The sequence below is a fragment of the Daphnia magna genome, linkage group LG8 (genome assembly GCF_020631705.1).
Source record: "Daphnia magna isolate NIES linkage group LG8, ASM2063170v1.1, whole genome shotgun sequence".
Lineage (NCBI taxonomy): Eukaryota > Metazoa > Arthropoda > Branchiopoda > Diplostraca > Daphniidae > Daphnia > Daphnia magna.
In genome coordinates, this window is record NC_059189.1 from 11,145,843 (window position 1) to 11,170,260 (window position 24,418).

At 40.2% G+C, this 24,418-nt stretch overlaps 2 protein-coding genes, 1 long non-coding RNA gene and 1 other non-coding gene across 7 annotated transcripts; 1 reads left to right on the plus strand and 3 right to left on the minus strand.

Annotated features, from left to right (window-relative positions):
* Positions 1-127: 127 nt before the first annotated feature.
* Positions 128-4,862, minus strand: LOC116929227. Of its 2 annotated transcripts, XR_006651005.1 has the most exons (7): positions 4,739-4,862; positions 4,402-4,666; positions 3,955-4,308; positions 3,410-3,563; positions 3,074-3,317; positions 365-494; positions 128-291 (listed from the first exon to the last, which is right to left on the minus strand). It is a non-coding gene; the product is annotated as an uncharacterized LOC116929227 (long non-coding RNA). The 2 variants fall into 2 exon arrangements; XR_006651004.1 differs by having other exon boundaries at positions 3,955-4,666.
* On the plus strand, positions 969-7,486 carry LOC116929226. Of its 3 annotated transcripts, none has more exons than XM_032936384.2 (6): positions 969-1,511; positions 3,960-4,153; positions 4,757-4,895; positions 5,949-6,096; positions 6,522-6,620; positions 6,710-7,486. In XM_032936384.2, the coding sequence occupies exons 1-6, from the start codon at positions 1,447-1,449 to the stop codon at positions 6,767-6,769; spliced, it is 705 nt and encodes a 234-aa protein (XP_032792275.1). In that variant the 5' UTR covers positions 969-1,446; the 3' UTR covers positions 6,770-7,486. The 3 variants fall into 3 exon arrangements, with proteins under 3 accessions (XP_032792275.1, XP_032792277.1, XP_032792278.1); XM_032936386.2 differs by lacking the exon at positions 969-1,511 and adding an exon at positions 3,229-3,327; XM_032936387.2 differs by lacking the exons at positions 969-1,511; positions 3,960-4,153; positions 4,757-4,895 and adding an exon at positions 5,125-5,697.
* Positions 7,309-16,360, minus strand: LOC123475629 (probable G-protein coupled receptor CG31760). The gene is made up of 14 exons (XM_045178616.1): positions 16,226-16,360; positions 15,692-15,902; positions 13,677-13,942; positions 13,297-13,580; positions 13,039-13,186; positions 12,854-12,968; positions 12,639-12,771; positions 11,484-11,637; positions 11,220-11,329; positions 10,819-11,033; positions 9,889-10,027; positions 9,709-9,814; positions 9,317-9,559; positions 7,309-8,259 (listed from the first exon to the last, which is right to left on the minus strand). The coding sequence occupies exons 1-14, from the start codon at positions 16,316-16,318 to the stop codon at positions 7,825-7,827; spliced, it is 2,652 nt and encodes an 883-aa protein (XP_045034551.1). The 5' UTR covers positions 16,319-16,360; the 3' UTR covers positions 7,309-7,824.
* On the minus strand, positions 14,417-14,489 carry Trnaf-gaa. Its single transcript has one exon. It is a non-coding gene; the product is annotated as a tRNA-Phe (tRNA).
* Positions 16,361-24,418: the final 8,058 nt, after the last annotated feature.

Below are 24,418 nucleotides of genomic sequence, written 5' to 3' on the forward strand. Positions count from 1 at the left end.
AAAAAAGGCGTTTAATAAATTTTTTTACCTGCTTTTTTTTTTTTTTTTTTTCATTTCCATCTTCTTTCTTCTGTTTTTCCCTCATTTTCTCGTCACGAGTGCGTGATGTTTCTTTTTTTCTTTTTTCTTTTTGAAACTACACATCTTCAGCCTGGGGGCGTTGGTTGCTCCAGGTTCAGGTCAGAAACGGCTGATGCCCTCCTTTACAAAGCCATGCACACTGCCAGCAGACCAAGAGAACACATTTTCGGCGACCTACAAGCTTCGCCGAAAATGTGTGTTTAATAAAATCTAAAATAAAAATAAAAAAAAAAAAAAAAAACGAAACTAGAATAATAAAAAAAAGAAAGAAGATGGGAAGAACCTTGACGTCCAGTGTCGAATATCATCGACCTCGAACAAGCATTTGACTGGTCATTTGCTGTAGAGCCATTTCGAAAAGGATGAGCCGCACAGCGTTAACAAACGTTTGAGCTTCAGTCACACGACAATAACTAACAAGGAAAGAAGAAGAAGAAGAAGACAAAAATGTGAAATAAAATGTTTAAAATAATTTAAGTTTTTTTTAAAAAATGTCGACTATTGTGCGTGTGGCAGTCGTCCATTCCATCGACGAGGACATGCAATGATAAATGCATGATGGTCACTTCCGTTTTTCTTCTCTTTTTTCTTCTGAATTATTAAATTTACCTTTTGTTCGGTTACTATGTAACGTCATTCGTGAGGCATTGGAATGCCGGACGAGTACTTTTTTTCCAGTACCACACGGATATAGTAACTGATGCGTGAACTTTGTTTTTCTCTTTTTTTGCTCTTTCTAAATTCATTATGTTAGTTAAGTTCCCGTGTGTGTGTGTGTGTGTGTGTGTGTGAGGGAGAGAGAGAGAGACAAGGGGTCGGGTGGGAGTGAGGAGGGTTGGATATGTGCAGCTCTCACTGCTGGACTCTGTTGTCGTGTGGCGGACTCGTACAAAGAGAGAGAGAGTTTAGCTGCGGCTGTTCAGTTACCGTCTAACGCTGGTCCAATTCAGACCACCACCACATGGCTCTCTTTCTCCCTTGTGTTGCAGGCGATCAATGAAAACCGTTTGTCCAGTTGCAACAAACAGAAGACAAGAGAGGACAGCCTTCAATCAACTTCCGATCGGTCAACAGTTGGACATCTGATTGGCGAAAGTGAAGTGACTGTTTCGAAAGTGGAGTGTTTCGGTGCATCGAATACGACCTACCGTCAACACACACTCTGAAAGAACGGGGGGAAGAGTGGGGAGCAAAACAAAAGAGAAACACATCAGTGCGCGCATATGTTTCTTCTTTTCTCCTCTTTTTCGTAAAAAGAAAAGCAAGATTTCCCTCGATTGGGTAAAACCAAAACAAAAAAAGTTATCTCGAAATCAACGCCTAATCAGGACACACACACACACACACAAACACACACACAAGAAAATGGAAGCGTCAAGAGTGAGCCGGCCAAGACGCCGGCGATCTATTTTCACGCATTCCATTTCCAGGTATTTTGATTTTGTTCTTCTTGTTCCCATTCCACTTCCCATCCTCTCCTCTTGTTTAACATGCACAACCACAAATGAAAATATATTCAGATTTAAAAAAACAAAAAAAAAACAAACAAAAATGTGCGAAATCACTTGGATCTTGAAATCGATTTCAAGAGAACATGCGGAATTTTCTCTTTCGTCCGTTTTTCTTGACAAAAAAAATTCGAAACGTGTGAAAATAAGAAGAAAAAAGTTCAAGTCACGACATGTCCGCTACCGCTTTCTCTCAACAGTTTTTTTTTTCCCAGTTGGGGTAGACTTAAAATTGTTTGGTTTTTTTTCTGTTTCCAGTCTCTTTCTCTCTTAGCTAACAGACGGGCAAAAAGTTCAATAAAAACCTCCTCGAGAGATGCTTGTCGTCTGCGAAACTGGATGCCATCGCATTCGTCTCTTATCTCGAATTTCATGCCAACCCGTTGCCAGAAAAAGGAAAGAACACACACACAAGACTGCACAGCTTTCATTGTGTCTCTGCCAATACTAAATTTAAAAAAAAAAAAAGACGTTTGTTTCCCTTTTCACAACAAGAGAAAGAAAAAGAAACGCATTTTTTTTTTTGCTTTGCGACTCCTCTTTGGCAAAATGGACAGTCACCATCAGCATGTAGGTCGTACGCATACGTAGGTGGACGTACGTAGATCCATCAAACATTTTTTTTTTTTTTGGTGTTTTGTTTCATAATGCCAACTCAACAAATCAAAGGAGTTATGGACATGTCCTTTTCATTCAATTTTTGTTTCTTTTCGAATAGAACACAAAGCGTTTCAGCTGAAGGGTAAAACGCTTCTTATTCAGGGGGATAATAATTTAAAAAACAAACAGTAATAATAATAGCCAATATTATTATTATTATTTTGTAATGGCCGAGGTCGAACGTGTGTCTTGTTTCCTATTTGGGAATTCATATTTTTTTTTTAAGAAGAAGAAGAAGAAGAAGAAGAAGAGACAAATCAATTTTTCATTCCCTCTTTTTGAGGACATTCTAGTTGACCCTGTATCAAAATCTTTTCTCTTTCTCTCTCTTTCTCGCTGCTTCTGCCTCGTTCTATCCACTACCCCCTTGAAAATAAAAGCTTAACATCATTGGAAAATGAAAAGAAAAAAAGAGGCAACAGACTGTCCCCGAGGCAGAGATGTTCATACACCTGAAGAACCTACAACCCTCTTCTCCCACCTGAGGCCCGGAGCTCACCTTCAAGGTCCCTCACCACTTGGTCCATGCGACTGGACAAGTCGGCCACCAACATTTTATTTTCAACGCCCCCTTTTTTTCTTTGATAAATTTCGTTCTAATTGATATCTCTCCCCCCCTAGTCACTAGGTCTGACTGTTAAGCTAACGTTATAAACGTAATAACTGTAACACAGACGACACCCTTGTGTTTTCATCCCCGTGCAGCCTATCAGTCACATAGGAACTTGATCATAAACAGTCGAATTCATTCGCGTGTGTGAGTGACATGCAAGCGAGATAGAGATTACAACGTTCTAAACAAACACAAATCAAATCAGACTTACCTAAGGTAGAGATGATAAGCTTTTTTTCTCTTCTACTCTGCCGTCATGTGGTCAGGTGTTTTTATTGAATATATACGTGTATATATATATTATCCCCTTTGCCCGTCCTTTTCGTGCTCTGGTTACGTGACGGGGCGCAGTTTTCTCGCGTGTCTCGAGTCCGACACCCACACCGAGATCCCGGCAAAAAAAAAGAAATTGTGTGTGAGAAGTGGAGGCGTCGGTATTTGATATTCCGGGGAATCTATCATCATGTGAGTAGAATTTTTGAAAAAGAAAGTTAATGATGGTACACAGCCAAAGAGTACAAAAAAAAAGGTAGAGATATTCAACTACCTGTTTTCTATGGCTGCTGGACAAGGTAGTTGATTGGCCCGGTCGTTGTAGCCTACGCACTTTCAAGGATTTTTACTTCTCGTTATATTTGCTTGCCACCATGCCACCCTCTCTCGTATACCCTCGCTGATGGGAGTACTTGTTTGTTGCTAATCTTAAGAGACAGGGAGAGAGAGAGAGAGCGAGAACGGAAGGTCAATTGAGGTCAGGTGTATGATGAGGGTCATTCTCCTTGTAGGTAAGATGGATGCTATGTGTTTTCACGAGAAACGTGGATTCAAAAGGGAAATTCAGTTTTTTTTTTTTTTTTGGAAGGGGAGTTTGTGTGCGTTTTTTGGGTAGAAAAACACTCAGGGAAAGCGGTAAAGGGTCTTTGACTCATTGCTTTTTGGGCTGAATTGATCGGTAAAGACAATGGAACAGGTGAATAGGGCTTGTTAAAAAGATGACTGTTTCCTTGACGTGCCGCTACATAAAACAAATGATTTCATCAGAGAAACGAAAAATCATCGATTGTTTTCTTTACTTTTGTTTTTCCTACGTACCACAGGGGAGTCATAGCGACGACGATAGCGACATTCCTACGTTCGGTGGATGCCAGCAGCGGAGTTATCGGCGGGCATCATCCTAGCGCTCACGCGCTCAGTTACATCCTGTCATCTCACAATCAGCACAATGGCACGATTGGAGGCTCTGGGGGGCAGTCCCTGGATTATGGAGGATTCACAGAGGAGAGTTTCGAAGGTGAGTCCCCCATCAAAGTACCAGTCGCTTAGCATGCAGGGAAATTCCTGACCCAATCCCTGGTTCGCTGTTTCCACCTAGGCTTGAAAATAGCTAACAACTTGCACATCTTTGATTGACGTTACTCAGCATGGACAGCATGGAAATAATTAAGCCTAGAAAGAATGGGGAAATGAAATTGTTTTATCTCTAAGAACAAAGGTTAGAAAACTATTATCACTGCCCCATAACAACAAGGGGATGTTTACAAGGTTATCACGAGTCGCGAAGAAAAAAACCCAGAAAAAGGGTCCTTATGTTCAAACGTAACGAGATGTCAATCCGACTCAATCTCACGTGATGTCGCAACCAAAGAGGAAATGCATCTAAGAATGCGCCATCCTGTCAGTTGTCACATTATTACATTGCTCAATTGAATTAAACAATTTCCATATTGCACAAAGTGACGCGGATTTCCTCTGGCAGACATTTTGCTTTTGTCGTCTGCCTTATTCATTGAAGAGCAAACCCCACCTATTGTCAGAATTTCTGTGTCCAGCCAATGTTTCTAATTTCCAAATAAAACACACATAACAAAAATTATACCTTTCTTAATTTCTTTAGAAAACGAAATTATCGAATCTTCAGTTCCCCCTGGCCAGCCACCTGGTAATCCAGCTCAAACAGTCATCGATATCATTGCTGTATTTGGCGCCATGTTTGTTGCCGCTGTTGCCATCATCCTCATAACCGTCTACATCAGGTGAGGATGAGTCATTTTTTGCTGCTGCCACTGCTGCCCTCTCTGGCATGTGACCTATTTTCCTCCTGTTATTTATCGATAACGACATTTGGGCGCCAAAACTCAGCCGCCGTCAGAGTGTAGCAGTTGCGATTGAAAAGATGAGACGCATTTTACGCGGAATTACGGCACTAATGAGCAGAGGTTTTATTGATAAAAAGGGATAAGAAGAGACAAAGACGCTCAATAGTCGGTGGTCAGTCAGCGTCTCGAGTTGTTCAGTTCATTTCGCTCAATTTCCCTAAAGAGACAATTGGCTTCACAATTCATTTGTTCTTTCATCTGCCATTTTGTTTCGTTTGTTTGTTTGTTTTTTTCCCCTTCGTTTGCCGATTCACGTAATGAGCGTTGCTGCTTATCGACGACTGACACATTTGTCCCAATCACCGTACGATTGGTGTTCGTTCAAGACTATTTACTTATCCGCCATTATCGCTGATTTTCACATTTGAACGTTGTAATCAAGCCAGGCTTTTAAAGCAAACAAACAAAAAACAATCGACATGAGTCCATCAAAGACTGCAAAGAAAGTAGCCTTCAACTGTCAAGAACAAGTAGCCACGATGCTGGAAGAAGAAGAGCCCGGCAATGAGGAAGGAGAAGAAGATATATCACCGACTGTCGAATCTTCTTCTTCTTCCTCATCGCTTTCATCATCGGCCGCAAGCAATAGCACTTCGATTCGCAGAGAACTCTTGCGTTTAGAGTCGCTCGTTAGGTGTCACGTGCAGCATCAGTGGCACTTGTCCATCGAGAATTACAGGTGCGTTTTGTTTGTTTTTTTCTTTTCAAAGAAAAGAATCCTTGAAAGTGAGCGACAGAGAGAAAATGGCGTGGCTGAATCGATTGGTTTCCACACATCACTTGCTCACCTTTGAAAGCCAATTGATTTGAAATGTATTTTGTCAGGGTCTGAGTGATAACTATGTTTGTAAATGACATGCTAACGTTTTTCCTTTTTATGTGTCGTGTTGTTTTCTTGCCCTTTTTTTTATTTTATTTTTTTTTTTTTAGTAAGTTACGCAAGAGACAGTCCAGTGCTTTATCGACACCTGACGCGGAAGTGGCGTCTACGTCGCCATCTTCAGACTGTTCGGCTTGTCCTCACAGTGGCGATCCCGGAAGCGCTGCATCTATCGCCCAATTCAATAAGGAAGTCCAGGTAAGATTTTTTGTTTGTTTGTTTGTTTTGTTATTTCTTTCTAACATTTTGATCCTTGCTTCCTTTCCCGTTTCTAAAACTTAACTTTTTCTTTTTGGAATATATATTTTTTTAATTTATTTGAACGATGGCCTTGCGCGCCATTTTCATTCCAATACGATAGTCTGATTTGCAATGACCACAATGTCACGTTCGATGTTAGACGAGATGTTTTATTTGCTTTATTTTTTAGTTTTTTTTTTTGGATTGTGCTCTCTGACCGATAAAGTGCCTAGATAAGCCGTTTTTAAAATATGTGGGCCAAGGTTTTTCTTTTTCTTCCTATTTTTTTAAGGAATAATTAAATGCCGATTATTTAATTGTAATTTATCTTTTTTTGTTTTTTTCAAAATGAAAAAAACAAAACAAAACAAAACAAAAAATAGGATGCCTGGAGTGCAATTGATTTTGGACAGAAACCGAGCCTTTGGCGTAAGACGATTCGTAGCGTGATTCTTCGACTACGGGGCCAGGAGCAACACAAGGTATGTCATTAGTGCTCATTCCCCACCTTCCTTTTGCCTTTTTTGAATGATACGATGTATGAAGTGATACGATTATATTTTATCTACAGGATGTTTATGTTATGCCACAACATCTAAGGGATCAACTCAAGCAGATGTATGTCTACTGAACATTATGTTTTTCCCCCGGAGCTTCTGCAACGGTCCCGAACCGTTGCCCATTTTTTTATTTTTTTTATTTTTTACCTCCAAAACAAAAACGTTGCGATTTTAAATTTCGCGCGCGCGCGCCAAAATTTTCCACTTTTTTTTTAAAGAAAAAAAAATAACGAAAAGAGAAATTCGAAATTTTAAGATTTACAGAGTATTACGACAGAAAACACATTTACAAATCATACCACACCATTTTGAAAAAAAAAAAAAAAGAAAAACGTTACCTGAATGTATAGAAACTTGTACATAAAAAGCAAAACAGAGAGAGCAATGGAGAAAAGCGAAATCATTTGTGACAAATTATTATTATTTTCTTTTTCTTCTTAAATGCCATGTCCGACAATTATTATTTCCTTCTTCAAATGTTTATTGATTCTCCAGAAAATTCGAATGAACAACTTTCTCTGCGACATCCCTCCTGTCAATTTCCCGCTCTCAAAAGTGTTTTAAAGAAATAAGACGCCACAAAAAATCAATGGAAACGCTTTTTTTTTTAAATGTATATTTCCCGATCTTGTATGTATTTGTATGTAATGTCAGTGAATCGATTGTACAGCCCCGTTTTCCCCTCCCCCCATCTATCTTATCCGATTCCCCATTTTTTATTTTTTTATTTTTAGAAATGTGCGTGTACATGCGTGAAATCAAACAACAAAATCGCCTTCAAAATATGATTACCTTTGTTTGTTTTGTTTTTTTCTCTTTGACATCTATAAGTGTGTACGCGTGCGACAGAAATGGATGAGACAGAAGAGCGAAATTTAGAACGGCTAGTCAATGAATGGCAAAAAACAAAAATTCTATTATTTACAAGTCAGCGCAATGGTAACATTTAAAAAAAAAAACAACGAGTCAATAGTGAGGAGGACAGTGTCTTTGGATTGGCTACTATCATCGCACACGTCTCGGATGCCATGCCAATCGACGGGCGATTACATCCAATAGAAACAGTCACAGACGCAATGACGTCATTCATTTTTCATAGCCAAACCTCCTCACTATTGACGACTAGTCAGAGTTTTGACGGGCCCGAATTGGGTAAAAGCTCGGCGGTGGGCGAATCGTCGAGGACGTTGGCATCGTCGACGACGACGCCCAGCGAGCTGGGCTGGATTTGACGCGACGAGCTCTTGCGGCTCAGCAAGACGTCCGACTCGTAATTGAAATGCACAACGGCCGGTTCGAGTAGCGAAGCTCCCCGTTTTTGCAAGAGACTCGATTCGCCCGCCGTCGATGGACTGGTCGATCCAGGGCCGCTTCCCGGCGCCGCCACCGTCGCCACGGACGTTGCGGCCGCTACGGAAACCACAGCCGCCGCTGCGGCCGATGTTGCCACGTTGCCGTGACTGAAGTAACCGCCAGGTTTCGGTTTCAGGTGTGGATTATTCACGCCCATGTGCACGATTTTCATGAACTCCATGTGGCCGGCCAGCTTTTGCAATTGTTCCTTGGCAAATTCAATCGCAAATTGGACAGATAAATAGAACCGAATTAAACAAATGACATCATCTAAAAGAGAAAAAAATTTTGTGTTTTGTTTTTGTTTTATGACACTTAAGAGTTGGTATAAAAATAAATAAATAAACAAAAACGCACGACACGCACTATTGGAGTCAACCAAACAAATGAAGGTCGATTGAAGGGGAATGAAAAAACCCAAATTTTTTTTTGCAATGTGTTTGACACACATTTTTTTAAGGTATAAAGGTAGCGACTAACGTGAGAAATAACAAAAAAAAAACTAAAATAAAAGAAAATGAAAACATTCACATAAGAAAGGCAAATCATGTGTCGATCGTGAATAGAACAAATGGCTATACCGTGTGTCTCTATTTTCTATTCTAATTTGAGCCCTTTTTTTTTTCTCTTAAAAATGTGTCTGTGTTTTTAGACAGTCAGCAGTTTGGATATCTCAGCCTGAATAATACAAACACAATCAAACGTTTTGGGGTTTAGATAGGCAAAGAAGAAAGCAAAAATTGACACAAGTTATCAAATGCAAAAATCTCCAGCAATTTTGGGGGGATGTTTAAGGTGTCGGCAACGCCCATTTTCACATATCGAAATCGAGTGTGAAAAACCTTGTGCCTCTTTTTTCTTTTGCCGTTGTTTTTAAGAATAGAAACGTTTTCCCACCCTTTTTGAATCGACTGCTGTTTTCAGTTCGGTTCATATTGTTCTCGTTGTTACACATACGTACTGAATATTACCGTAAAAACGGTTTTTTTTGCCTCACTTTTTACAAACTGCCCGCGATTTTGCCTCGGCTCCTGAACTACCAAACGTGGAAACCGGATCGCCTTGTTCCAGTCCGACCATTATGGACCTCTTTTTATTGTTGTTCTTTTCTTAAAGGAAAACAACAACAAAAATTGTCCTACGACACTTTATATGGAAATATGGCTTTTGTCGCTGTGCTTTTGTTTTTATGGGGGCTAAGAAGGGAATTCCGTACTATAAAGAAAGAAAAAATAAATAAATAAATAAATTCATTCGAATTTTACTTTTAGTTCCTCGTTTTCACGGTAGAGGTCTACGGGTTGATCGTCGGGTTCTGGCGGATTGCCACTGTTCTCCAGGTTTTCCGTCATACCGCCACCAACGAGGACTCCGCCGCCCGCTCCAGCGCAACTTCCGCCCATGCCGCTGGCCAAGCTGAGTCCGTTCAACGAGAAGGAAGCCGTCACACCACGTGCTTTGGTCCTTGCATCGTGTTCATCTCCTCTCCCGACCGCCACCAGATAAAACTGACATTTCAGGGCCAAATGTCATAATTATTATTATTATTTCAAGGAATTACTCAACGACATTGAAGATGTTTTCTCATTTTGTTTTTACATAATTCGATAGGAAATCGAAAAAAAAAAAAAAAAACTAGAAATAAAAATATAAAGACCTTTGGACCAAACACCAAGGCGATGGTCACCGTCGTGCTCATCTGCGTGCGAACGAAACCCAGTAGATATTTCATGTCCGGCCCGACATTTGGCAACAGCAGCAAACTATGTTTTCCATTTAAAAAAAATAGTTGAGTCGATGAACAGGTATTCAATGATATTTGATTCTATTTGCTTACTGGAATGAAGCGAAGATGATGTTGGTGACGGCAATGTTGTACACAGCCCACGAAATGTGTTTCGTCTCGTTAAAATACGTTTCAGCACGTCGCACCGAGTAGCACACGTGAATTCCCCACATAAGGAAAAACACCTCGCCTGAAATATATTCGTTTAAATTTGATCAATTCGTTGAATCATTACTGCTGTTTGAAATTATTCTCGTGACCTATTATTCTCTTCTTCCTTGTTTTGTTTTTTTAATGCCATAGCATCAAGATTCAATTGTGCTTAAAAATAGAGTTTTCGTTGAAATTGTTACGAGTTTCATCCAGAAATTTCAGCAACGTGGAAAACGAACTTTCATAAACACAATGAGAATACACGACACGTGCAACGATGAAACTGTTGGAATGAAACACGACAAATAAATATCTGCGACACACTTTCGTTTTACCACTGAATCAACAACTTAATTTAGAGAAACTTTACGCTCTTTCTGTTTCTGATATGACATGCTTTCTTCACTGGACTTGGCGGGAAGCCTAACAACGGTTCGTTGTTCTACATAAAACCTTTTCTCGTTGGATTAGAGGTGACGCCGGAACAAACCTTCAATCGCTTACAAATCGCTTACGAATTCACTTACGGTAAATGTTAAAAGCAGAATCTGGTGCAAGTTGATACGCTTAATAATGTTCTTTAATCAAAATGGCAAGTTTCATTAACCAAAATAAGAATGCTGATGGCATTCACCCGCAGAGTGACCTAACGGTTTTTATCATATCTGCATCTCTTTGCACGACTGGTGTGCACCGCCGTAATTACCACAATTTTCTTTCAAACACAATTGCAGGATGGCATGCAAACTCTATTTTTTCTCACTTAAAAAGATGCAAAAAAAAAATAAGAAAACGTGGCTATTTTTAGTTTTTTAAAAAATGTCTTACCGATGGCGAGGCTGTGGTCCCACCAGTTGTAAGTGCATTGTGTGAACTTCATGGTGGGCCCGGTTAAAATGAATTCGCCGGTAGGGGGATCACTAGCCGTCCAGGCACCCAGATAAACGGTAGCCACCAGCATGATGGGTACCATCCATTGAAGTAATTGCTGATCGGTCAATTTCAATTTGTGCGCAGATTTCACTCGATAAGTGAGAGAAACCCTAGATTTTTTTTGAAAATAACGTCCAGGAAATAATTGAAATTGTGAAAATGATATCTGATTGTGTTTAAACAGAAACAGCAACGGAAAAGAGGGAGAGAGAGTCGACCTAATTTGTGCACGTGTACTCTAATCATATTCAATGCATATCAAATTAAACAAATCTAGAGAGTTTTTGTTAACTTACCTCCATGTTTTCATTAAAAGAGAACTGAAAGTGATGCAAAACCCCATATGACGAGTCCACTTGGTGGCAACGCATGCTGGCGTGTTCAGTTCAGGAAAAATGGCCGCCATCTGGAAGAAAGAAAACAAAGGACGGAGGGGATATTAAAAGAGATGGATTGATTTAATTCGAAAACAACAGTCTCAACAAGATGAATGAGTTGGAAGAATTGTGGCACAAGAGAGAAGGGGCCTTTGTTTTTCGGAATATTGAATTACTTGTTACCTCTGCGTACATAATGGCGCAGCCGAGCAGTGTGACACACAGAAATGTAGGGCTGGCCACGTTGAAGACTTTGAGGCGTCGATACTTGTAAACGGCGCCCATTAGACCGATGGAAATCAAGACCCAAGACATGGAAATGGCCAATAAAGCGATCCTGTTATCAATGCCACGCAGAAATGAACAAAATTAATTCGGTTACTACACAAAAAGAAAGGAAGTTTCAATGCGGAAGAAACTTGTTTTCTAGTGACGATACAGGACACACACGTATGCCAACGAAGTTGAATAACGAGTTTTTTCATCTGAATGTGCAGAATGTCTAAACTGCTGGTACGCGATATGTATTCAAGTTTTTCGTGCATAATTCAAAGTTTGGCTAAAAATGGTTTGTCTCTTTTTACATGCACCGACATTGACGAGAGCCATTTCCAAAGGCATTCCCCTCTATGTTCATCTTCAGATGTTCTTTCGACCCCCAAGAACGAACAAGGAGAGAATGAGGAGAAGAAAACAAGGGCGGAAACCTGTAAAAATCACGCACGCCATCGAATGATGGCACATATAGCCATCGTGGATGGTGTGCGTGACTCAATGCACGTACCTCATAATATTAGCCACAAAACTTTAACACAACTGTTCATTTCTCTTGTGTAACTGATTGTTTTCTCCCTCAGCTGAAGAGGAGAAACGAGTTCCCCATCTTTTTCTGACTTATTGGCAGAGGTGCGTCTGTTCCCCGCACGCAGCCAACACAGCACGTGTCCGTGTCTGGAATCTTAACCTCTAACGATTGTGTCAAAGTCATTAGCTGCACCTGGTGGTCGTATTACAGTACGCCGATGACAAACAAACTGGTAAATAAAGAAATTTTTAGAGGTTTACGACGTGCTCGTCACGACGTTGATGAAGAGAGAAAACACGTTTCACGCACACTAGTGAAAATCGAATGCGTGTTTTTAATAGAATTCCATGTCGTAAATGAGACGGGTTATCGAATGCTTTATAATGCGCACTTCCTTATTCATTCGTCAATAGGTTTCTTTTCATCTGGTCTCATTAAACAAACATGTAAACATCAACTTTGATCGCACGCCATCTATACTTGTTATTTTTTTCTTTTTCATCAGATGTCAATAATGTCAAGAGGATTCAAACCTAAAGGGCCAGTCGTAAGGCGCCAAACATGGCGAATCATCGACGCAGACGTCGCATCCAGCGGAGCATGGAAGACATCGGTACAATTGGTCGTACACTGGGCTGTTGAAGGTCAACTTATTCCGAAAGGCCACTACGTATGTAGGTAAATCAATGTTAAATGAAACAATTAATAGCTTGAAAGTAAAAGCTATGAAATAGTGAAGGTATTTTACATTCGACGTGGGATCCGTTGAAAGTGGCATTTTTCAAAAACGGCGAATAATATCCGGGTAAGCAGGTGCAAGTGTAACCACCTCGTATCCAGCCGTAACCTCTCTCGAATCGGCACTACATATTCATCAATCAATTAGGTAACATTTGATACACGCACATAAATATTGAAAGAGAAATGGCATACGGTGCTAGTCTCGTGACATTTATGGGTGCCACTAAAATGCGTAATTGTTTGCTGATCAGCTGTTGTCTCAACCGACGACGGCCCGTCGCCGCATTGGTTGATGTCCATCGACGAAACGGACACGTCTACGGTAAGCAATCCATCCAACCTTTCCAAATAGTTTCCAAAAAGGAAAAAGAAAGACATTTCGTTTTTTTTTCGAAAATCAGGAAATGCGATTGGACAAAGAAAATCATTTCAAGTTTTTCGTTTTCAAACCGGTCGGCAGCTGTGGAAGACGTGGGAGAAACGCTGGTGACCGGAATGGTGTACGTGAGCAACCAGCGGCGACTGGAACACTGGTAATACGGAAACGTCCACCATCCGAGAAAGGTGACATTCGACGAATTGATCATGAACTTGTTCCAGTTGGCTAGAAAACCTTTCGCCGCTTGCGGAGTCGAACGGAAGGGATCGTCGAACCACGGCAGATCGTTCAGCGCCGTGTTGCCCAGCAACACGCTGCCGGAACTGGTGGATGTCGCCTTAGGCAGCGTTGTCGACTGTGAGTGTTTTTAAAAAATGATGGATCAACTTATTCGTGTGTTTGCAGACAGACGTGTTACGCGACAGATGGATAAGAACGGGCGACCACGGACCTGTTGTTGAATGGAAGCGTTGATGGATGCCGACTGCTGGATGTAATCGACTTTGACGGATGGGTCGGCGTAAGGAGAAGCTGGACGAGTCGCGTGGGCCATAAAGAGGAGATTGACGATATTGCCTTGTTCGCGAATGAGACCGTTTGATTGCGATGATGAAGCCGATGATGCGAGTGCTGTTGGCTTAGTGAATGTGACCATACGTGAAGTTTCGATTGTCCGCTCGCTCCGCACGGCGCTCGTAATCAGCAACTTGAGCAATTCTGAATAACGGCGGCGGAGACGCGCAATTAGTCAAACAACAGCTACTATGCAAATTATGTGGACGCTAATGCGTTGCGACATTTTTCTTCGCATGCCGTAAAAGGGTAAGCTTAGCAAATCGAATGGTACCTTATCAATGACCTACATTTTCAATTTTAAAACAAAACCAAGAAATAAGGCCGGAACGTCGCAGAATGACCTTCACCAACATTCATATATTAAATCGAGTCCAACGTAAACGTCATTTCGAAATCACCTTTGGACTTTTCCACAGAAAAAAACAAAAATACCCTTAAAATATGCAGCCAACCGGTTTTCCGTTTGTCTTGGACAGTAAAAAAAAACGAACAATAGTGTACCGTATCAGATGACGTTAAGTTTCCAGTAATATGCGTGAGGAAAAAAGTGTGACGTCACCCAAGAGCGAAAGCGTGGTCACTTTCAAGCTGAAAGGATAAGGGGGAAAAAAGGTTTGCCGAAACCCGGGATCGAACCAGGGACCTTTAGATCTTCAGTCTAACGCTCTCCCAACTGAGCTATTTCGGCGATATACTAATCGAGTTTTCGTCAGATACGACTACAGAAGCGTCTTAGGAGGCGATCGATTGAGCATTATTACATCAGGACACAATATGGCTCGATCAATATGCTACTCGAGCACAAAAAGGGAAGCTTTGGAAACGCGTGGTGTACATTTTACTTTGGTTTAATTACATGCTTAAGATTTGTCTCGCTGTTATAAAAATCGCTACGAGTGCTAAAGTTTCCTTTAAAAATGTACCCTTAAACGAAAACCTCTTTAAGTCTTTAGATAATAAAGGCTGTTGCTTTCTGTGTTAGTTTTAAATCTTCGCTGGTTTTACGTATTCTACAGCGGTCCTTTTATATATTGTTTTCACCTTACATATAGGGTTGGGCGGGATGATGTAAAAGACAAACACACGCAACGAAAAGCAAAGGCTTCCTTTGGGGATTTATTGATCCGTCCTACTCTGAAACGATTAAATAAATCGCCCGTAAGAGAATTGGCCCTGAAAACAAAGCGCCAGAGTGGATAGCTGTAGAACGGCCTTTTGATCTCACATCAAAGGTTTAAAATTTGTTTTTTAACGCTGGTAGACTAACGGGATCATGGAAGTCACTGGTTGCCATGGTAGCAACTCATTTGATTCCCGTCCAACTCTGTTTAAATACATTTTTCATCTAGTTTTAACTCAAGTCACATGTATGGTTGTATAGAAGTGGACCAGCAGGATTTTCAAGGCATCTACCATTCTTTGCCATTTGTTTCAAAATTCAAACAAAAAAAAAAGGAGGCGAAAAAAATCGTTAGTTCCTAGTAGGAAATGACATAAATACATGTTTTTAAAAAGAAAACAAAAAAGAAAAAGAAAATGTATTATCTTAAAAATACCCGTTCGCATAGAAAGGGAAATGAAGTGGTCGAGCCGGATCTCCTAAATATACTTGGAAAGAAAAAAAAGTCCCTTTCCCACAGCAGCCCAAACCTATAATCACATAGGAAAAGTTTGGCCTCCTTTTATTTCTTTCTTTTTTTATTTTTATCTTAATCTTTTAAAATAAATGGGTAAGTATAGTAATCAAGCCAATTGCGTCTGTGCGATGTATAGTAAAAAAAATAAGACAGTGTAATCATCGTCTATCCTCTATAATACTGAAAATGTCATCAGATATAATGGAGCGTATATAAAGATGCGAGTATATAATATGAAAGAAAGTCAACAAGCCTTGATTGTCCAGTTGTCCAAGATCTTGGAGAAGACGGGCGAGCATGTCGGCTTTTTGTCGGGCGGCTTCGAATGCGTCCACCCTGACGGACACGGGCACCGAACGGAATTGCTGCGAGATGCACAAAGAGCCTAAATTGCCCGACGTGACGTCACCGATTTCGGCCAGAAGATCGTCCAGTTGCTCCGTTCTGTTATTGCCACCGCCGCCCTTCAAAATCAAAACAAAAACCTGTAGGACTATTATCATTATAGTTATTGTGTCTCTCTCTCTCTCTCTGGTCGTTTGGAACTGAGTGTGTAACGACCCAAAACGAAATAGGATCCAGGAGCCAAATGGCTTTTGGTTTTTATTGGCCGGATGAAAAAATAAAAAAGAAAGGAAAAGGGGGACTTAACGGCGACACGTGACCACATTTCATTTATAAGAAATAATGGCACACATAAAAAAAATTTTTAAACAAATCTGTAATTTTTCTTTTTTTTTTAAATGAAAGTTTAAATAGTCGGAGTGGAAAGATAGAAGGTCCGTACGTTATGGTGGATGTTGGGCGGGGCTAGCGGATCAGCCATCAGAAGCCGAAAAGCCGTTGACAGCAGGAAGCCCAACAATGGCCAGCAAGACATGGCGTCTGTCAGCACGAGCGTCTCCAGGTGAGTATAATAGTTTTCTCTCTCTCTCTCGTTCCACCTGTATCGCACACACACAAAGGGGAAACTTTTTTTGTTAGCTTCTCAATCCGCCATTTTTCTTTGTAATTACTTTTTTAAAAAAACATTGAAAAAACATGCGTTTGTCATTTTTTTTTTAAATCTCCGTCTTATAATTTATACATTTATGCTTTGTGTGCTACATAATTCGAGAAATTATACACGCCTGATGCGTGAACTGCTTTTCACGATTCACCGCAGTATATTACGTTTGCAATGAATTTCGCAAATTGCAAACACAATGGAAAAACCCTTAAAAATTCACATTTTCCTTATAATCGAGAAGAAAAAAGGAAGAGAAAAACACACAAAACAAAAAAATCTACACGACTTTATGTAAAAAGAAAAGGAAAAAGAAATAAATCACGGATTTCTTTCCGCTTTGGCGCTGATGGGTTTTCTTTTATGCCTGCGCTCTTTTTATTTCTTGTTGTAGACATAAAAAAACGATGGACGAGAGGTGATTTATACGGGCGACGATGAGTCTGCCGTCGTTATTATACAAATATCAAAACTCCTATATCCTACACAATCCATCATATTCTTCTCCTTTTTTTTTTATATTACTATTAAAATTTTCGCCAGTTCATCGGGACCACACATCGACCATCATCCTATCCATTGACTTGGATCACACACACACAGCGTCCATTAAACGAGCATTAGCCAGCCAATGTAAAAATGAATTCGCCATCAGCATATAGACACACACACACACGCTCTATCTATTTTAAACCTATATAATAAATCTATTACATTACAAGATCAACCGTTGATCAAAAGACTCCCCCCCACACACACACATACATGGTTTTGTTGATTAATGTTATTTTGTAAAATGGGAACATCAATGCAAATCGCTTCAAGATTATCGTCGACTTGAGAGCATCCTATATACACACACGAATATGTATGTATAACCTAGACTATGGCAGGTTAATGATGCACCGGTGTGTCTGTGTTCGCCCTTGGATGTTGATACACGAGCGAGCGTCAGTCGGATTGAAGATAGGGCACATGCCTTTTCTCTTGATTTTCGCCTTCAAACGGATCGAAAGTGAGGCCAATCGATTATTGATTAAGCCACACGCGAACCAAGCGAACGAGAGAATATATATGGGAGGAGACAAGTGCTGTGTCCCGTGTAACACACACCCTCTCGTTCTGCTGCGTCTTTTGTCAAAGCATCCACAGCATACATATGATATTAAACGTTGTATAGTATAGAGATATACGTTTCGACTATGCTGTCTTCCTATACGTCTATATGTATATATAGGAGATTTCGTTCGCTAAAAATGCAGTGTACGGATGCATCAGTCGTTATATTCGCGAGCTGCGCAACATCGCTTTTGGCATGTCAATGATATTTGCTCCGTGGAGTATTAAGGCAAATGTGATAACAGTTCGTACACCCACGAACTAAATCTTTTCTATTTCGTTTTCTTTTTTATTATTTTCAGTGTGTGAGAGAGACGGTTATATAAAGAGAGAATGATCCATCAGGAGAACCAATCACAGTCGATATATTGAATCGTTGGGACTACATCCAAACAGAGAAAAAAAAAGGGAAAGAAAATAATAATAAAAAAGAAGAAGAAGGAAAAGTCGATCGAGCTTTCATATCCGGATATTCGATACAAATCCTTTAATTCCCAGCACCAACCTCTCCTCTTTTATTTGTTTTGTTTCCCCCCCCCCCCTCCAAAAAAATATAAACAAAAGTTAACAAGAAAAAGGCAAAATGGCTAAATCCGATAACCTTAAACAAGATGAATTCGCCCGTTGCGTAAACACAGGATATCTGCAACTTTGTCTAGAAATGTTGACGTTCGACGTTATCTAAACACGCCTTCTTCCCGTGGCTTACGGAAATAGACAAATACACACACACACACACATAATCACATTCAAAATATAGGAGAAAAACGAGTCAAACTAATAGAAGATTACATGCACTAACCTGTGACGTAATCTGATGTGATGAGTGACTCTGTTTCTTTCCCCCCCCCTCAAATGTCTAACGCAGTGTATATTATTATATACTAGAAACGGATGAGTTCACCCAGACTTTTCTCAGCTGTTGTTTGTAACACTAGCCAATAGTGAAAACTATAATAGGTCTAGGGCTTTTTTTGGGGGGAGGGGATAGAGAAGCGATGCGATAAAGAATGAAAACAAAACATACACACCGCACACACACACACACCGCAAAGAAGAAGGCACTGGCTGCTGGGCTACCCAGACAGACGGGCTGCCGTACACCAACTGCTGGGACAACGATAATCGAGGTCCTCTTTTTTGCGTTTTTTTTCTTTTCCTTCTTGGGCCACTCGTCGATGATACCCTCCCTTTCTCACGCCACCCACCGTTGGGGCAGGACACAGTGGATTCCACCTCATCTTTTGCCAAGAGAGCGAGGATAAATGAACGGGGCATGCGCCCTCATCATCCGCTCAACTGGCACTGATCAACCCATGGCCGCACAGCCCAACTTTTCAATAAATAAATCTATATAGACAAAAGTCTATGTGTGTGTATGTAGACTCTTCATGTACGTTCAAACATTGCAAGTGCAGAGATAAGTGCAATTCATTTCAAATAAGGCAACAAAGTTGATCATATCTTCATATGATTTTCATTGTATATATAAGTCTAGATGTGTTAGATGACTTGTCCCATCAAACTGAACATGTTCATCGACCAAACATACGCATTCTTTCATTGCACGTCTTTTGACGTCCACTCTGTATATGAATCCGATATCTATATGTATATATACATTCGTACATATATACCTGATGTGGACTCTATACGTATATAAATATATGGAAAAGACCGTGACCCCTGCCGTGACTGTTACACGCCCTTGCCTATAACAACCGAATGTTAGCCAAAGGTTGTTTTACTTGTTTTTCACCATTTCTTTCTATGTATGTCTTAAAGGATCCGATTTTAACTCCATCATTTCCACGTATAGACGAAACAGCAGAGACTAAAGTGCACACCATCGTGCAATGCAACACCAACTTTGTTTTATTATGTATAAGGTTTTCAAAAACTTGTATGATTGCTGTCCCTTATGTTACACATAAGTCTCCACTATACATCTATATATAAAGACAACGTTTAACTATATATACAAAACTGTAACATTATATGCCCTAAAATATAAGTGTTCCCTTTCCAACAACATTACACGCATCAAAAATAAAAACAATAAATAAAACATTCATCATTTTTTTTCTTGGTGTAGATACAGCAGCAGCATCGTAACGAGTGGCGAGCCTATTAGTTCTATTAGCGCTGTAACATGAGGACGAAATACATCATAGATATCCCCCCTTTTCTTGTGTGTGTTATATTGATGAAAGCATCAACGCTGCGTCCATGATGTGCATATATAGACGTAGTCTCTAACTATACACGATGGTGCAACTCTAACCGATGATGAGGCGTGGCCATCATACGTGATCGCTTGAGGCTAACAGATGCCCCTAATCATCACTAATGGTCTATTGACTCTCTTTTCGCATTCAATTTATCTACTGTGTATATACGCAGTTGAAATGTGTACACCTTTAACCACATTATTCTTTTCTTGGCCGTCGATTGACACTTATATTTAAAGCTACAACAGACGGCCCCGTCTGTTGTTGTAATGGGAATAGAATAGCCAGCAACGGACACGTATATATATGTAGATCACGAAAGAGGTGGACGGCAGACGTGCAGCAGATAGTCTATGCATGTATTATATAACGTACATATAGCCTGCAAAACAGACAGCAGTTCTTATACATAAAAATGCAGCGCGCGCATCAGCTGGCCAAATGGAGAAAGAAAAGGCGGCGGACGACAGGATCTATACAGGATTCGACTGCCCAACGCAAGAGCAAATTTGCTATGCAGAATAATATATGGAGCGGAAATGGTTGGGTAACAAAGAATAAAGAAAATGGATATGTACACACAGAGAGGGAGAGCCGTGCCATCGATCGGCGTGTAATAGCCAGTGTCCCTCCGTTCGAAAGAAGGGCCACCCTTATTTACACAGCAAGTTTTATATATCCAAATGAAAAACAATAAAATGAAACAAACACTTGGGTGTGTTCGCCAACTACACGCAGCACATATAAAGAAACAAAACAAAAAACAAGTTCAAATGAATTAGAATAGAAAGGGGTCTACATAATATCAGTCATTCGTTGGCAGTCACAAGTCATTTTCTTTTCTAAATCTGTTGTTTATATTACACGTCTTTGATTTATGACAATCACTCACGTCAACCCTATTTATTAAATCTTTCTGTTGTACAGGATACTATATATACCTATATATCTACTGTATAAGGCGGCGCTGTTCAACCAAAGCTTCATCACGTAGGCCTACCGTGTGTATGGATTTCGCGGTGCGCTATCGATATCTACATAGAGGACATTCTTGGAACACGTCCCAAAAGCGCCAAAAAAATGCGAAGAGCGTAGCTACTTACAGCAACAACAACAACAACAAAAAGTATGTAATGCAATAAGACAGTTTAAGAGCACATACAGATGAAAACTGTATTTATTTATATGTATACTATATACAGTAGTATATAGAATAGAATTGCCATCCAAAAAGGGGAGGGGGAGGGAAAGAAAATAAAAGAAAAAAAAAAAAAGTTGAAAAAAAAGAGAGAAATCTCCAAAGTTAAACGAAAGATTTTCAACGAGGAAACGGAGCGTCTCAACAATCCCGGCCTTGCCCCCCGTTCTTTTTCTCATTCAGCTCGTACGGAAGTTTATAGCACGAGCCTCTTGACACACACGTACAGCCACACAACTAAAAAAAAAAAAAAAGGAATAAGACGAGAAAGAGGATGTCATTTAGGAATAGAATTTTATAGCCCGAAAGAGAGAGATCACACTCGTCTCTCGTATATACACAAACGTGTCTAAACTTGAACGAGATTCTTTTACCGACAGTTTTTTGTCGGCTTTGTGATGTGTAGTCGCGTATAAATTTGGGGCTAAAATACATGTCGATGCCAGCATATATATACCTGTGTGTGTTGATGACGTCCCAATTCTTTAACGAACAAAACGCTGTTCTTTTATTGACGATGTACGTCTATATTCTGAGAGGGGCGGGGGGATAGAAAAGTCAGCAGAAAAGAGATGTGAAAAACTGTGCGAGTGACGTGTCCTTTGCAACACATCTATTCAACCAATGTCTGCGCACTTTTGCCAGCCTATAGCCTACATATATATAACTTTGATCCTATTTCTCTTTTGATTTTTTGGTTATTTGTGATGTATATACGTTTGATAAAGAGAACAGTCAAACGCAGAACAGCCGACAAAGCCTCAACACGAACGAAATAGGAGGAATTGTTGCTCTTCGTTTTGAAATGCATAGAAAACTATACATAGCAGAATATGTCTATATCGCCTTCTCCTTTTCCCGCAGAGCGCCGACAATACATATATTATGCAAAAATCGGGTGTACACATCTAGATGCGTTTTTTTTCTCAAATCCCGCATCGTATGGCCACCGATGGGATTTCATCCAAAGCAATAAGAAAAGATTTGAAATATAAAAAAAAAAGTTTACATATTGAACTTTTATGTATACGAAGCCTTATTGGCTACTACTATACGAGTGTATCAATTTATTCGCATACACAAACCCGCAACATCTCTCTTTAAAAAAAAAAATAATGTGATGGATGTTACATCCGGCCGTGTTACATGACCATCAGATCCTATACTCGGCTGGACTGCCTAGTACACACACACACACACACAAATATGCATATAGATTGATGTGGAAGAGGCCCTTTTTCTTTCTGAAATATATACGCGGTCGTCGAGGAAGCGATGCGTCAGCGTGTCCGGGCTCGAACGTCTTGCCAACATCAGATTTCTCTGCACATCGAGCAGCGATTTGGTAGAAGCCTATAGACGAAATCTGAAGCTCAACACTCGACGTAGCAATCATCGTGTGCGCTTCATTTTAGATTTACAAAGAGATGGATAGACGATATTAGATAGAAAACAAGGAGCCGCCCGTCTACACACACATTCATGATGGGATTATGCAGATATAAGATTGACCTGATTACATCACCATAGATAGGCTACGTCCTTTTCATGCTGCGAGCAACTTGTCTTCTTCTTTCAATTGAATTCCGGACGATGGAGTTGCACGAAGGAAAAAGAAATCGACCGGCACAGCGTAGGCTGAACAAAACTCCCCTCCCCTTTTGGGGGGGAGGGGCTGCTTTATCAACGTCGTGCAAAACAAGTCAACTGTTCGTTATATATTATACTAGACTTACTACAGAAGGCAAAGGAGCTCTCATATCTTGCACACACACACACACACACACAAAAAAGGGAGATGGATCTTAAATAGCCGTTGAAAAGTTGGCTGTTTTGTCGTGTGTGCAAAGATCAAGACCCCCATTTTCTACCGCTCTATTTTCCATTTAATTGCCAGTTTAAAATATGCCAGAAGAAAAAAAAGAAGAAGAAAGAAAAGAGTCGCATATTTTCTTTGAAGATTTATGTGCACCGCTTATAGGCCTATAATGCAAAAGACTTTTGCCATATTTATGATGGTGAGGCGTCTTTTCCCAAAATCTAATTCCATTTAAATGAAAGAAAAAGTTTTTTGGTTTTCTTTTCTGTTGTCACGGAAGAAGTAAGAAAAGAAAAAACAAAACAAAAAAGTTTCCACTTTCCTTGTTTTGGTACTGTGTGCCCTCGTTCGGGAATCCCACGTAGGAGGTAGCGGGTTGAACGTCACGAAGAGTATCTCGCATTAGCCAAAGGTCACGGACTTTTCTCTCGGCTTCTCATTTCTGTTTGCTCTTTTTTTCTTTTGCCAGACCAGCTTCTATTACTATATACTGTGGCACACAGGTGATCTATGTGTGTGTGTGTCTTATTGCATTACAACCAGCACTTTGGAGTGCCTTTAAATGAAAGGTACAACAACTAACGCTGCACACAGCGACATAAGCATTTCGTTATAGGTCTATACATGTATAAGACATAGTATATATATAGCTATTATACTGAGGAGCGTGCAAGAATCGGATGACCTTTATTCTTGTTTTCACATCTTTTTCAATTTAGATTGTGAGTAACTAGGCAGCCGATTCAACCCCCGTCATCGGATCGGACGGTTCTTTGAATCATTCGTCTGTTCAGCTAATAGGATTCTCACTGCTCTTGTCTATCAAAGGCCAGGGAAGGAGTGGAGAGAGACGCCTGATTTCATTGATGCGCTCGTCGTTTCGAATAGAGTCGTCGTCGCGCATCGAGAGTTAACTGTCCTACGCAACCGCTGAGAGAACGAGTGGACGCATTGTATAGACTCGAAAACGAACGGCCATCACAAAAAAAGGATATGGAAGGCCAACAGTTGCTACGGGCGGCCCTCGCAATCCCAATAAGAAGACATCATTCTTCGATGACGATTTGTATTTATGAATGTCGCAAGACCAACCTTCGTGGGGAAGGTTCGTTTTTTTTTTTTGAATTTTAAATTCTAATTTATTCATTGACAAAAAAAAAAAGAAAATCTGTCAACGCTGGCACAAATTCGACTTATTGTCAAAGATAAATAAAAAAAAAAAAGGAAATAGTCAGACAATGACGCAAAAGGTTGTATACACCTTGCGCATCTCTGTTATTGATTAACACCAACAGCGACTAAATATGTGTCCCGCATCAAGGTCGAACAGCATAAGAAATCCCCTTTTCCCTGTAACGAGAGAGTCCTTGGCTTAAAAACATGTTGCACGCTGAATTTTATTTTTTTTTCATTTGCCAATTGGGTAATCCCCTTTTCTTCTTGTCTATTTAAATTTCCATAGCATAGAGAAAAACTTTGAAACATTGTGTGTTGCACATCCGGGATGGTCGCAGTAAGAGCAAAACAAAAAAGACTGGCCGCATGAAAGCGGTTTCATGTTTCATTTCCTCCCTACCGCGGGCGCCGAGATGATCCGCGTACACATG

Excerpts from the sequence above, each read along its gene's own strand:
- LOC116929226 (XM_032936384.2), top strand. The coding sequence starts at position 1,447 with ATGGAAGCGTCAAGAGTGAGCCGGCCAAGACGCCGGCGATCTATTTTC. Across the intron at positions 4,896-5,948 it reads CTCATAACCGTCTACATCAG|TAAGTTACGCAAGAGACAGT; the intron begins GTGAGGATGAGT and ends TTTTTTTTTTAG. Across the intron at positions 6,621-6,709 it reads GGGGCCAGGAGCAACACAAG|GATGTTTATGTTATGCCACA; the intron begins GTATGTCATTAG and ends TTTTATCTACAG.
- LOC123475629 (XM_045178616.1), bottom strand. The coding sequence starts at position 16,318 with ATGTCTTGCTGGCCATTGTTGGGCTTCCTGCTGTCAACGGCTTTTCGG. Across the intron at positions 13,581-13,676 it reads ACGCTTCCATTCAACAACAG|TCGACAACGCTGCCTAAGGC; the intron begins GTCCGTGGTCGC and ends AAACACTCACAG. Across the intron at positions 8,260-9,316 it reads GTGAAAACGAGGAACTAAAA|GAACAATTGCAAAAGCTGGC; the intron begins GTAAAATTCGAA and ends GAATTTGCCAAG.